At 31.4% G+C, this 13,877-nt stretch overlaps 1 protein-coding gene across 1 annotated transcript; it reads left to right on the top strand.

Annotated features, from left to right (window-relative positions):
* Window positions 1–142: 142 nt before the first annotated feature.
* On the top strand, window positions 143–13,301 carry LOC130893524 (uncharacterized). Its single transcript, XM_057799744.1, has 12 exons — window positions 143–266; window positions 853–1,052; window positions 2,177–2,447; window positions 3,049–3,288; window positions 4,299–4,475; window positions 5,336–6,171; window positions 8,294–8,575; window positions 9,722–10,049; window positions 10,209–10,425; window positions 10,876–11,715; window positions 12,353–12,610; window positions 12,907–13,301. The coding sequence occupies exons 1-12, from the start codon at window positions 264–266 to the stop codon at window positions 13,227–13,229; spliced, it is 3,975 nt and encodes a 1,324-aa protein (XP_057655727.1). The 5' UTR covers window positions 143–263; the 3' UTR covers window positions 13,230–13,301.
* Window positions 13,302–13,877: the final 576 nt, after the last annotated feature.

The following is a 13,877-nucleotide window of genomic DNA, read 5'->3' as shown; positions in this document are numbered from 1 at the left end:
CGAATACTTCAAATAATATTAAAACTTAACACCAATAGTTTTTTTTTCAATTCCCTGTATATACTAATCATATTTTTTTAAATATCGATTAAGGCAAATATCTACATTTTTAAATGTTTGTTTCAATTCAACAAAATGTTTTATTTTTATTTATTTAATAAACATTGTGTTGAAAATAATATGTAAGCACTTTTTTAATGAGTGTAGTAAAGATATGCACGTACGTTTAAATCAATAGTGCTTTGAAGAATTATTTTTCTAAAATGGTAAGTCAAAATTTATTACGTAATTGTTATAAAGTGAGATAAAATTTTGAAATAATGTTAACAAACTTCATTTTTTTCAAATTCTATTTGATGAAAAAAGAATATTCCTTTTTTTTTTCACTCGTATTTAAAGCAGCTGATCAAAATAGGACTTGAATGTTGGTAATACCTCACCAATTTCAAACTTGAGAAATGGCGGCACTGGTTGAGAACAATTATCTAGGCACCCAAGTCGAAAGGAAGTTTTTTTGTTAATTTTGAAAAGATGTAAAAGCGAACTATTACCACCTTCAAAACTCAATTTTTGTTCTATGAACAAAACGAAATTAAATAAGAAAATTTATATAATGCAGAATGAATAGAATAGGATTGTGACATTCTAAATTTGCACATTCGACTTTCTTCGACCATTTTGTGAAATGCACTGTCTTTCAATTCATCCGATTTCCAACTTCCAATCTACTTATTAGCATTCCTTCGAGAATTCCATAATTATATGAAATCTATTATAGATGATGTAATAAGGTTTAAAATGGAAAAATAATTGTGAAGTTTCATTTTAAAATGGCAAGATCCTTGGTTACAGATTCTTTTGAGATTCATATATCTATGGGCGACTATATTAGAAATCACGTTCTGTTTGTCACCGACTACATTACTAAGTTTAGCCAATCTTCAACATCAAAAAGCAAAAGCTCTCGCAACAGCATTAACATGGAAATTGAAAAATCGTTATAATAAATTGCCGAAAAGTATTCATGGTAATCGTTTCATTAGAGATACAAGGTAAGTCTTTTTATAGATGTATATTTCTTTATTCGATATGTATGATGTGATGAATTTTAATAAAATTTGCCGTATTTTTCTAATAATTAATCAATATAATAATTCTTGCCCTTAATATCTAATATGTACAATGTAAATGAGAAAACTAAGGTTGTTAGTAAAAATATTCGTGTGTGTGGTTTATACGTTAAATGAGCGGGAGATCTTGAACACGCGGGAAGTCGCCGTAGTTGCGTGATCTCCTACCGTCTATATCACACTCCCGACTGACTCGAATGTTATTGTCGGCTTTAGGCTGCTGAAGAAAACTCGTGTTTCGTGCGTGGCTGTAGGATGGAGTAGAGCAATAATCTCGATCCTACATATATGGTCCAAATTTTATAAACTCGTCTCAAACGGTTAAGTATTTAGATATTAACATCCGAAAATCGTCATTTTCATCAGTGATTATGTTACAAAGCTGATAATTCGACTGGGTTTTTGTCTACATCGCAAATAGAAGATGTTTCCAAGTTTATTCTTGATAAAAATAAACAAATTTTGCATTAATCGCTGTTTTATTTTACAATAAGTATAAAAAATATCTTTCCAAGAAGGTGCAGTTCCATCTCTTGGCATATCATCAAAAAATAACCTAAGCAATATGCAATCTTTATACAGGGTCCGTCACGGGAAACGGGCGTTTTTTGAGTTGGTATTACGCATCCGTTAGGAGTTGGAGAGGGGAGCCAAGGCTAGCACGTCACTCGTTTGACCTTACAATGTATGCTTGTTCATTGTTCAGTTGCCATCATGCCTCTGTGCATTGCGTTTTCGTGTATGACAGTTTTGTGCGGAGTGGCGAATCAGTTAACGCCTCTTTCGTCGAAGGTTTAACGTTCCTCGGCATGGGGGCATACCGAGCCGAAGCACCATTTTGCGATGAACAAGCATAAATTGAAAGGTCAGACAAGTGACGTGCTGGTCTCGGCTCCCCTCTCCAACTCCTACCGGATGCGTAATACCAACTCAAAAAACGTCCGTTTCCCGTGACGGACCCTACATTAACTAGTTTAATTTTCGTTACACGCAATTTTTATAAAATATTGTTTCTCAAAATTTTAAATTTCGATCATTATTTGTAGATATGAATATACTCCACATGCTTATTACGTACATAATTTAGTTCCGCAAAGTTACGACTATAAAAATTTAGATATAAATAGACCGCAATATTTGAAACCACAATCTCATACTTATACGCCCCACTGGAAAGGACTTTTTCCCTACCAATTAAAATATAAATCAGCGCAACCAGATGAATACTCAAAAGATTTTATTGTCGGAGAACCCTATAATGAAGACTTTGTATTGAGTTCGGATATTAAAGACGAAAAATTTGGTGACGAAGATGTGGTAAGTTTTTTATGCTGACACCATATGCAAAGCAATTGAATATCTTCTTGCCAGTCATGAATCATTTTCAATTATACACTACATCAAATTGTTCCTTGCTCTGTCGTCAAATTCAACAAATATCAATAGAACATATAACATAATACACAAAAGAACGTATGTCATTATTAAAAAAACTAATGTCCTATTATATTTAGACAGTTGTTTACATGATGTAAAGAATACAAGGTGTGTTATAGCGCACCAGTTGGGAAGCAGCCAATGAGAATTCGCTCCCAAAACAACGCGCCAATTTGAAACATTTGAATTAAATACATGATGTAAAGACTACAAGTTGTGCTATTGCGCACCAGCTGGGAAGCAGCCAATGAGAATTCGCTCCCAAAGAGATGCGCAGAACGAGTCGGAAATGAGCCCTCGGGAAGAACACACCTTGTAGTCTTTACATCATGGTTGTTTATTCAATTAGTAGAGAAGAATAGAATGTGATAAATTTATATTTACCCATAACTAGTGTTAGTGACGTCAATATAAAAGACTGTAACTCATTCCATATAATTTGCATAGCACCCACTAAAAATAGCTACTTGTAAAATTTCAGTTGGGTACTTTCAATATATTACCATTATCATACGAAAAATATGAGGAACCTATATATCAAAATCCTGATGAGTTCGATCCTAAACAACCTGAAGATAGAAACAAGGTTGTTGATTTTATCAAATCTACTGCTAAAACTACAGAAATGATTTTACATATGTTAAATCCCATTAATTATCACTTAAATGATCCTGTAAATGAAGATACTAATTATCCAACGGAAGGCTACAATCATGATAAGGTAAGTTGTGAAAGCATTTTTATATTTTAATTCGAATTTTGCGCTCTAGAAAGGGATTTTTGAGAGGTTAGGTTGGTAACAATGATCCAGACTTGGTCAGACAGATGTAAACACAATATAAATATTTTTTTTGCATTTATTCTGGCTATCCAAGAAAGAAGTTTACAGTTGAAATTACTAGATAAAAGTACAAGGTCTGACTTTTCAGAGGAACAATTTCAGATAAATTAGTTCTAATACTCATTCAGCATAATAATAGATTATTCTAAAAGTGCCCCATCTATTTTTGGTAAGTGGTTTTGTGCTTCTTAAAGTGGCAATAAGAACACTGATTGTTTATCGTCTGGTACTGTTACCATTGCAAAAACTTAATTATACAAAACTGTCCCATCAAATCTGTGGGCAACAGCTAGTTTCAAATAAATCCTGACAGGTAGCTTAATTTTTATACTAATATAAAGAAAACTACTTATCCTGGAAGATATTAGATTCATGGAATGATTATTTGCTTTTAAAATTGGCCATTTTAACACGGATGATGAACATAAAATCCGTGCCCTTGTAATTCGCGATCATCAAATAAAAGTACATGAGACAGCTAACGAATTAAATATATCAACTGAACAATTATATAAGATTTTGCATGAAAGGATATATTTCAAACATAAAGGATTGTTTAATGTTTATGAATAAATTGCTTATATTAGAAATTCCAACAAATGTTTGGATGCCTTCAAACAAAAAAGAGGATGGCAGAGAAATAAAGAACATTTTATAAAACTTCCGAAATATTATTTTTTGAATGATGAAAAAAATTGTAAACTCGCTGCACTTAGGGTGAGTTAATAGATGAATTTATTGCAGCAATACCACCCCTTCTGTCAAACTGCCCTCGTAGATACAAATAGTCACAGAAATTTTATTATTATACAATATTGTTAGAAAATATGAATGTCCGGTTTCAGATAAACAAAAGTCTTTTTGCTTGACTCTAATTATATATGTTTTAGGAGGATGTAGAACCATATATGAATTATGCATCGGCTTACAAACCAGCTAATTTACCTCACATTTTCAAGGTGGATAAAAACCTCGAAGATTATTTAGAGACTCAACAAAAATCACTGAAAAAGTTAGAGGATGACTTTAAACGTCATATATATTCTGAGATTAATGAAAAATCAGAGGTAACTAAATTTTAAAAACTTTAACATGAATTAATTCATAAAATATGATGGTATTTTTGATTAGCATCAAAAAAGATTATTAAATTTATTAGAAATGAATGTAAACCTGTTTTCAATTACATGACTTCTAAATATCAGACCCTCCATTAATAAGTTTCCGGTCTAGTAGCAGGTTCAATCTTCCCCACCTAACATTTTAATCTCTGATAAACATATTCTTAAAAACAGATTTCCCCTCTTCTTCATAATTTCCGGCTCCTTAAATTCCTTACAGCACATAAAAAAATTAACTTCGAATTAACGAACCCATCGTCATAACAAAACATTGTTTAACTAAAATAAGGAACTCGATGTCATTTTCATCCGGATTCCTAGTCACACAAAAATCAAAGTCATTCCTTAAACTAGCATAGCTTTGCAATGTCTCAGTTTCATTGATGTGGATCCCAGCATTTGCTCTGATTTACAAGTATCAAGTACTGGGCTGTGAGTAAACAAATTTATGTGCGTACAGGGTCATCTTCAACTTCATTCATCATCTATCTTTGAGAACAGAATTTTTGATTTATCAACTTCTCGTCTCAATGTATTAACCTTGTTATTTTCGTGAACATATGAAATCCGTTTGGCTCCCCCTTTGAAATTCTAGATGGTCGTAACGACTGTTATCTTGCCCCCCAAACTATATTTTATTGTTCTCTGCGAGGCTATTTCATTTTCTGTCCAATCCAAGTGACTTTTTCTCAATTTTTGGCATGCCCTGAAAACTTAACATAACATTTACTAATAATACCATATCAACTTTGACCTCTAATAACCCTAATTTTTTTGGAATTAAATACAAATTTAATTCTGTTTAGTACAAAGATGAAAAACTTGAAGATTACTTGAAGAATCATCAAAAAATATTAGAAAAATTCCAGGAAGATTTGAAGAAGAAGTTGACACCTAAAAATGAAAAAAATCAATACGACTTACTTCCTACGGTATATCCAATTTACACTGTACACGATAGCTATACGGAGATTTTACCACCAACACCAACCAAACAAGATGTTCTTCCAACTGTTCATAAATTATACACTAATAATGAAGCTTTTGGTGAATTGTATAAAAACGAACAACAAAAATATGAAAATGATGTCCATGAAACCTTGAAACCATATAATCTTAATCAAAGTATACCAGAGCCTACTAAGCCAAATATTTTGCCTAGTGACTATCCAGAATCACAATACATAATAGATTCTAATACACCTAATGAAGGTGTCATATCTCCTTATTCGAAAGATCCAAATTTTCCTTATACAATTCGAAACCTATACGATGATATAAATAAAAAAAATACCCCTACTCCCGAAGAAGATTTCGAAACTCCAGCACCAATTCCTACAAATAACTTATTCGATCAAATAGATGAGAGCGTACAAAATATTGAACACCTAGTATACAATGTTCAGCAACAAGATAAATCATCTCCTCAGATGGTTTCTGATGAGCTAAAGCAATTAAGAGAAGCAATAACAAATAATTCTTATTCCGATTTAAAAGCACAAAAAGAAATAAATCTACCGAAACAAACTGAGAAAATAAGAAATTTCATGGAGAATCATGATGAGGTACTAGGTGATGTGTATCAACCCTCCAAAGAACAATATTTTTTCCAAAAATCACCTGTTGATGGAACAGTTCAAAGGTGAGTACTTATATATAAAAATAGATTTTTTTTCAGTTCCAATTGGCATACCTACTACTTTAGTAGTAGCATTATTGATCCAAAATGAAATCTTTGGGTTTCCTTTATCAACAAAAAAATAAGGTAAACTTGTAGAGGTAGAACATATCTACAGTTAAATTAGCCGCCAACTTTTTTAGAAAGGACTAGATTTCATATCAACAGAAAGTACATATTGTAAATTATTTTATTTCTACAACCTTCAATTTATTTTTTTTATTTTTGCGCGCTGTAAATGAATACATGTAAAAATCAAATTTCCCTGCAATAATTTTTGCACACAGTTAATAGATCTTGAAAAAATAAGGAAAAACTTAAAACCTAAAAGGTCACATTTTGGGTTCCGACTAAGCTTATCATGTTATGTGTGTTGTAGAGGTTTGTTGCAAGATTTTGTTATGTTTAAGAGGTATACAAATTTTGTATGCTTTCAATTTCCCAATAGGGCGCCACTAAATTTTTTTAACCTAAATTGAGAAAGGTATAGAAATAGATCGAGGTATCTTTAGGAATAAAGCTGCTTGTTGAAAATAAAATAGAATGATCTATATTTAAAAAAATATTACTCGCAAAACTAATGAGTTTGTTGGTTTACAGAAAATAATGAAGTAAATTTTACAGCAAAAAGAACTAATATGAGTGGATCTGACCTTTAGCAACACATAAAATTCCCTAGTTGTAAGGAGAATACAAATAGGACCATATCCGTGGAATGCGGTTAGGAATTAAAGAAGTTTATTCAGTTAATTGTCCTGGACTAGGTAGTTCCACGAGTCAAAGTTTGACGTTAAATCCAAATTAAGGTCGTCTAAGTTTTAAACCCCAAGAAAGGTCCTATGTCCAAAACTAGGTCCCTAATTAAATTAGAAAGAAAAATGTACAAAATACAATCTGTGAAAAATTTCACCAATTTATAGACTACTAAAAAAATAATATTCAACTTAATTTTACTAACATTTCCTGAATGCAATAAAAAAGGTAGTCTATAATTTGGAGCCTAATCTAGTTCCTATGTCAGTAATTAGAACTATTTCTGCTTTTATAAAAAAAAAGATCTTACCTTCCTTTTTAACGAAGGGAACTTATATCTACTTCTTGGAAGTCAATTAACAATTCCAGAATTTTTGAAATCGGCGGAAGGCTCCTTTAGGCCGGCTAAATGCCGCTTTTCAAAAATCTCTGGAGAAATTGAACTTAACGCTACCACGGTCGCTGACCAAAAGAACAAGGTAACTACCTCTCCAATTGTCAAAATCTCAGTCGGAAATATCACGACTTCCGCAAATATAAAATTTGAAGACAAATTTAAAAATTTATAATCAAATCCATAATGAAAAATTCCACATCAGTTGACAGTCAAAAGGAAAGTATGGATGAAGTTAGCAGCAGACTTCTTTAGCAAAATCGGGTCACACATCATGACAATCTAGCCAGGTGCAACAATAGCTCAATTTCAAAAAAACCAACTAACAAATCACTCATCAAAACAACCTTTCAACGGACTGAACAACAAAAATTAATATCCGCAAAATTTACAAAATACTGTACGAATAACTTAATTCGTGAAAAGTTAACTAGATGTTGCTCGAACCTTCTAAGGGGAAGCAACTTTCCTCTTACAAGCAACATAATTCTGCAACCAGTTCTACCACGTCTGGCAAATTTCGAATAATGCTTGCAACTTGTAGACCAGGACTTAACCTTAATAGAAAATAAACCAAAAATTCAATTTGTTTATATAAAAATAGTTCAACAAAAAGCCAAATTAAACTGTACTAAATAACTTCCATTCCAGGAACCCAGTATGATACGAATAATTACATACAAAACTACAAAAGAGATATGAAATATAATATTTCTACTCAAAGATAATATGACAAAATATCTTATAAAGAGAATTATTTACAGAAAGAAGTTGGTAGGTTTATATCGTATAATGTTTATAACAAAAGTAACGCAAGTTGTGAGCAGTGAAAACGTTACAAACTTTAAGTACCTCCTAAACGTTAATTCCCAAAATATTAATAGTAAAAAAAAATATGTGATGCAGCGGAAAATTTTATCATATTTTCATTGTAAACAGGTCGATGATATCAAATGAAGCCAACCCCATAGTAAGTTATATCTTTAAATTGCCATTTAATAACGAATTCGATAGAAGATCTGTGAGACACGTGAAAAATGGCACTGAAACATATATAAATGATATGAAAAATATATTGAGCTTCTTACGAGACATTGTATCTCATGATGAACACTTGCTAATTATGAATTATCTGGAGAATGTTATAGTGGACAATATTCAAGAAGAAGAAAAACAGGAAACGAATCATACAAGGATTAAGCGCCACGTACCGATTAAAACGTAAGTTCTGACCTTCAAAATTTATAGATTACATTTTGTTAGAGATTTTATTATAAAAAGTTAATCAAACATGCTCTTCTTAAAGAGACAAAATAATTATTTTCCTGGATAACGCTGCGGCCTCTTAATAAGTTCTTTTACGATTAATGTAATCTTTTTGATCATAAGAATCGTTATTATTTCCTCTTAGGTAGAAGTTGAAGTTCAAAAGAAGCTAATTTCAGTACACATTTATAACAATGAGGATTCATGAAATTTAAACATAATTTACGACAGAAGAAAACTTACAACCTTATTAAAATTCTTTGTGGGCTAGTTGGTTTTTGATATACCGCCATCTCCTGTAAATGCGATAAGCAAGCATTTCTTAGCATTTATTCATCTTCTTGATAAAGTTAGTGTGTACATTCATCATTTATTTCTTTTCCTTTTAGAATACTATCACTCTCGACACAACTTACATGTTTTAATATTTAAATTCCATTTGTAACAACATATACAAAAATTGGAAGTATTCTCAAGTCTAGAGAGATGTGTAGGTGAATTCGTTTCAGTAAAAATTCTTCAGATATATTTCAAGAATATACTCCATTGTCATATCTTAACTTTATTTTTGTTTTATGGTATAGTTCATCAAATTTAGTTAAGCTTCTGATTTATTTTTGACCGACTTTTTTCAAGAAAAGAATTTTTTTCCATTACGACAATACTCCTGGTTATTTGCAGTTATTATTGCAGAAATATTAGACGGACAATTTTACAATTTATTGTCTCATCAATATATTCATCTGATCTGATTAGCTCCAATTACTTGCTATTACCAAACTTCAAAAAATGGCTCTGTTGAAAGCTCTTTCTAACTGTCTACAGTTGAAAGATTGTGTCAAACAATAAAATATTCCAGAACTGTAGTAGCTCCTCCGGGAAACAGAAACTTTGTTCTCAAAACCTGTTATTACAATAATTACAAAATTGCTTTGCTAATAAAAAAAGAACCGAAGAAAACAGAAGCAATTAAGATTATGTAATTTAATTGTATTGTTAATTGCTAAAATAAAAGTGTAGTGGAAATAAACTATTGGTTTCGTGGGTTGGATGTGAATTATTGAATTGAATTGAAATATAATATGTGATATTAATTTTCAGTTTGTTGTTGGATCCAAGAGTAAATGTAGATGTGCCAAAATTCATGGACAATATAGGAACATTTACTAAAACACTTTTCGATCACAAAGATACACCTTTGTACCACGTCCGCAACTTTGTTGGTTCAATGAAAGATGCAGCACTTGCCACGATGAAAATACCAAATCAAAATATCATTGTACCAACAGAATATAATATCGTCGATAATCCGAATAAAGAAGAAACAATATTAGGAAACTCTTATCCTAATTTGTCATCCAGATTTGGCAATGAGGATGAAGAGATTCCAAATTGGCCTCAAGAACTAGTCCAAAATACCTTTCAAAATGTAAGTATTTTTTTTTGTTAAACGTGCTTTACCACTGCAGTTTCTTGATTCATCACAACTTAATACAGACCTCTCCATGTGGTTATTGAAATATAATTAGAAAGTTTAATTCTACTGCGATATCAAATTCATCATTAAACAGTTTGTTAAATTTTTTAGGTTGGACAGGTCGTTCGAAACGTAGTTAAATCGGGACAAGAAGCTGTTCAGCATGTAGGGGAAATGACAAATCATGCGAAAAAAGTTATCATGACATCAAAACAGGCTCCCGATATTCTCTTACAAACAGTGACACCGATTCCGTTGGCAACAGATAAGAAAAAATTCATGTTGAATTCAAGATTCGGAGGCGACACCGTACTTGCACAACCCGAACGTAATTACATAATAATTATCTGAATCTATTAACAATTGTTAATACAAGAGAGCTCATTTCCATTCGGTTATCGAATGTATATTTCACTGTATATTTATTTAGTTATTTTTATTTTTTACAAGCTTTTGACTACAAATTGTAACAATTTTTTGACAATAAATAATTTCTCTCTCCCCCCTTTACGAAACTAGCATCGTTCTTTTAGTATTTCAAGTATTCTTTTTGTTTATTTATTATTGTTTTGCTAATTTTTATCATTTGTCCGTTCCAGAAAATAATTTGTTAGTTCACTCTACCTCACTATTAATTATTATTATTATGTATTTTATCTATTCCATATTATCCTCTATCTATTCCAGAGAAATTTTCAATAGTTTCCAATAATTGCTCCATATTCTATCTATAAATTCATAACTTCTTATTAGTTTATTTGAAAATGTTATGTTTCAGAACAACCACAAGTGGAATTTATAAAAATGGGACATCTCCTTGACGCTGTAGGCGTATCTAATCCAGATATACAAAGTAAATCATTCTCACCACGCACAAACTTTAGACATGTAGAATATGCTAAAAAACTCCGTGAAAATCTGGAAAAAATTGTGCCAAATTCAAATATCGCTAAAGACATATCTCCTAGCACTAATAAAGTTGTTGATACCATGAAGAACTTTAGAAACGATATTGAGAAATTAACTAAAAAAAATGTTTTCCAAAAAACCAACGATTCCGAGGAAAATGTGGGAATATCAATTAATAATATTCTCAGCCAATCTGATGATAAAATGAAAAAAATAAGTAATGATCTTCCTCTAGTTAATAAAAAAATAACAAAGGAAGAATATATCCAAAATGTGAAAAATAAACTGGAGGATTTCATTAGTACTTCAAATACCATTAAAAACAGCATCAACCCAAGAGCGCGCAAAGAAGATCATATGGAAAATATCAAGAACAGAATCGACAATATCATTCCTAAATCAATTAAATCCCTATCTGCCAAAAATGATAAAGGGAAAAATAATCAGCTTCAAAAAGCTTGGAAGGACTTCCAAGATATGATAAACACAGTTAATCCTGTAAATAACGTTCAAAAAATTGTTCAGCCACTAGGTAAATACATAAAAAATGGTAGGAGCAGCTTGATTAGTGATAAAAATAATAAAATTCTTGATAATCTTCACGACTATATATCACAGACAAAAAATAAATTGACAGATTTGAGCGAACGCACACCACTGGGTATTACAAAAATGAAATGTAACAAACGAAATAAAAGAGAAGTCGCTGGTAAGTTTTTTTGTTACATAGATTTTCTATGAAATCTAAATTATTTCCAGGGATAAATCTCCCATTCTTAATGCAGTTTAAATTGTACAGTTCAACGTCTACTGTGTAGTTATTCCAATCTCATTCAAATCAACCGCATACTTGAACTGCGTGGGGTAGCAACTACACAGTTCAATTGTCAATATACCGCCTAATAATCCAATTCCATTCATAGATAATGCTCTAATCGACTTTATAAAAAGTGAAGAATCTACTAACAAAGAAGTTGAACCTGATGCTAACAAGAAACCTTAACAAGGAATCTCAACACAGTAATTATTATTTCATGTGAAGACATCTGTATCTTTCTTTAATCTCCATATGATCTAAACAATTATAAAAAAAATGTTTCGTGCTTCTGTGATGTAAGGCGTTACTCATAATTGGAAATTAACGTGTTTCAAGAGGGCTGGACTTAGAATGTGTCTCCAATGACGACACTGACACAACGAAAATTCTTCGGTTAACCGAAGCAATTGAAATTTCCTTTCATTTACACTAAATGTTCATTTTGTTTAGAAATTTTTTTGGGGGAACTCCACAATACTGTTGCTATCCTTATCGAAATGCATAATTAAAAACTCTTTTTACCTTCCAGAGTCAGAAGAAACATGGGACGCGAATAAAAATGAAGAGCTATTAGGCTCTAGTTTTATAAGTCCAAGATTGACATTACCATACTTGATACCTAGTTTAGTTCAACCCAATCAACTTTTTGGTAGAGCTGCGGTTGAAAATCAACTATTACCAGATTTGAAAATTGACAAACAAAACGTCCTACAGAATCTGAATCAATTAATTCCAGTTTCTGCGCCAAAAATTTTGGCTTCAAGTTTAGACATTCAGCATTTAATAGGTAATAATAATTGACTGATATAGTAGTAGTACTTTCTTTAAACTAAATATATAAAAGAACATATCCTCACCCCTCACTGCACTACATTGATGGATAACTAAAAACCGTTTCCATCAATCTTATCATTATTTCAATTTCCAATCATTTCATCAACTTAGCAGTGACTTCTAAAAATTGAAAAAAGAAGCATGATATTTTCACAAAAGACTTCATTGCGTAATAGAAACGATTTTGAAAAACATTCTACCCTGGAATGAAAAATTAGTTTCTATCTAATTTCCTGTTTGTAATTTTAGGTTCTATTTTGGGTGCACCGCATATACTGGGACAACCACAAGATGGAGGAATCGGGGCTTTATCTAAAGAAAAATTGGAATACAACGATGATACTAACAGCGAAGAAAATGTGGCCACATCTTTAAAGATGATACCTGCTCTGACTACTCCATTCATGGGAAAAATTTCGGATAAAGACAAAAATAAGTTTTACGAGCAATATGAACCGCCAAAAAAATATTATTTAGTCGACAATCCGCAATTGTTTGATAAGTACGAACCATCATTTATATGTTCTTGCCAAAAAAATGATGATTATTCGTATGATAACGATAGTATATAATTTTTTCTATTAATTATGTTATATAACTTTATATCATATTAGTCGAGTTTCATTAAACAATATTAATTTGCATATTTACGACTACAAGATTTCTTTTTTTTTATTACAACGGCATCAATGGTTCAAAGAAAAATGAAAGTTCGTTTTGTGATTCAAATTCCAATCCCACATTTTCAGTTACAAAAAGTAATTTTTAAATTACACTCATTGTGGCGAATTCGTGATTAACAAGTACCAAAGAAACAATACGTGAAAAAGGATTATCTGTCATAATTTGGAAGCGTTTACACTTGGTGTTTCCATAATATGGACGAAATCAATGAATCATTGAAGGTACCTACCTTCCCCTACCTCACTAGTAAGGTACGATGTAGATTTTGAGGTTCCTGAATCACCAAATGACTTAAATTCTATGGTTGCGAATTCAAGAACCCCTAGATTTGACTTTCCAAACAGATCGTGTTGTGTACTCGATAGCAATCGTAGATTCTTCAGAAATAGAATCATTAGTATCTATGTTTATTTTACTTATTTTATCAATAGGAATAGGATCGTTTCTAATAATAATAATAATAGAACAACTATCCAACTTCATAAGATATTCCAGGTTGAAGGCCACAAAATAGTTTTTTCTTTGTAGATATCTGG

The sequence above is a fragment of the Diorhabda carinulata genome, chromosome 4, assembly GCF_026250575.1.
Source record: "Diorhabda carinulata isolate Delta chromosome 4, icDioCari1.1, whole genome shotgun sequence".
Classification (NCBI taxonomy): Eukaryota; Metazoa; Arthropoda; class Insecta; order Coleoptera; family Chrysomelidae; genus Diorhabda; species Diorhabda carinulata.
The sequence above is the reverse complement of the archived record's forward strand: the minus strand, read 5'-3'. Positions and strand labels throughout refer to the sequence as shown.

Bases quoted from the DNA above. Each gene is read 5' to 3' on its own strand.
- LOC130893524 (XM_057799744.1), top strand. The intron at 2,448-3,048 runs GTAAGTTTTTTA...GTAAAATTTCAG, and splicing joins AATTTGGTGACGAAGATGTG to TTGGGTACTTTCAATATATT. The intron at 3,289-4,298 runs GTAAGTTGTGAA...TATATGTTTTAG, and splicing joins AAGGCTACAATCATGATAAG to GAGGATGTAGAACCATATAT.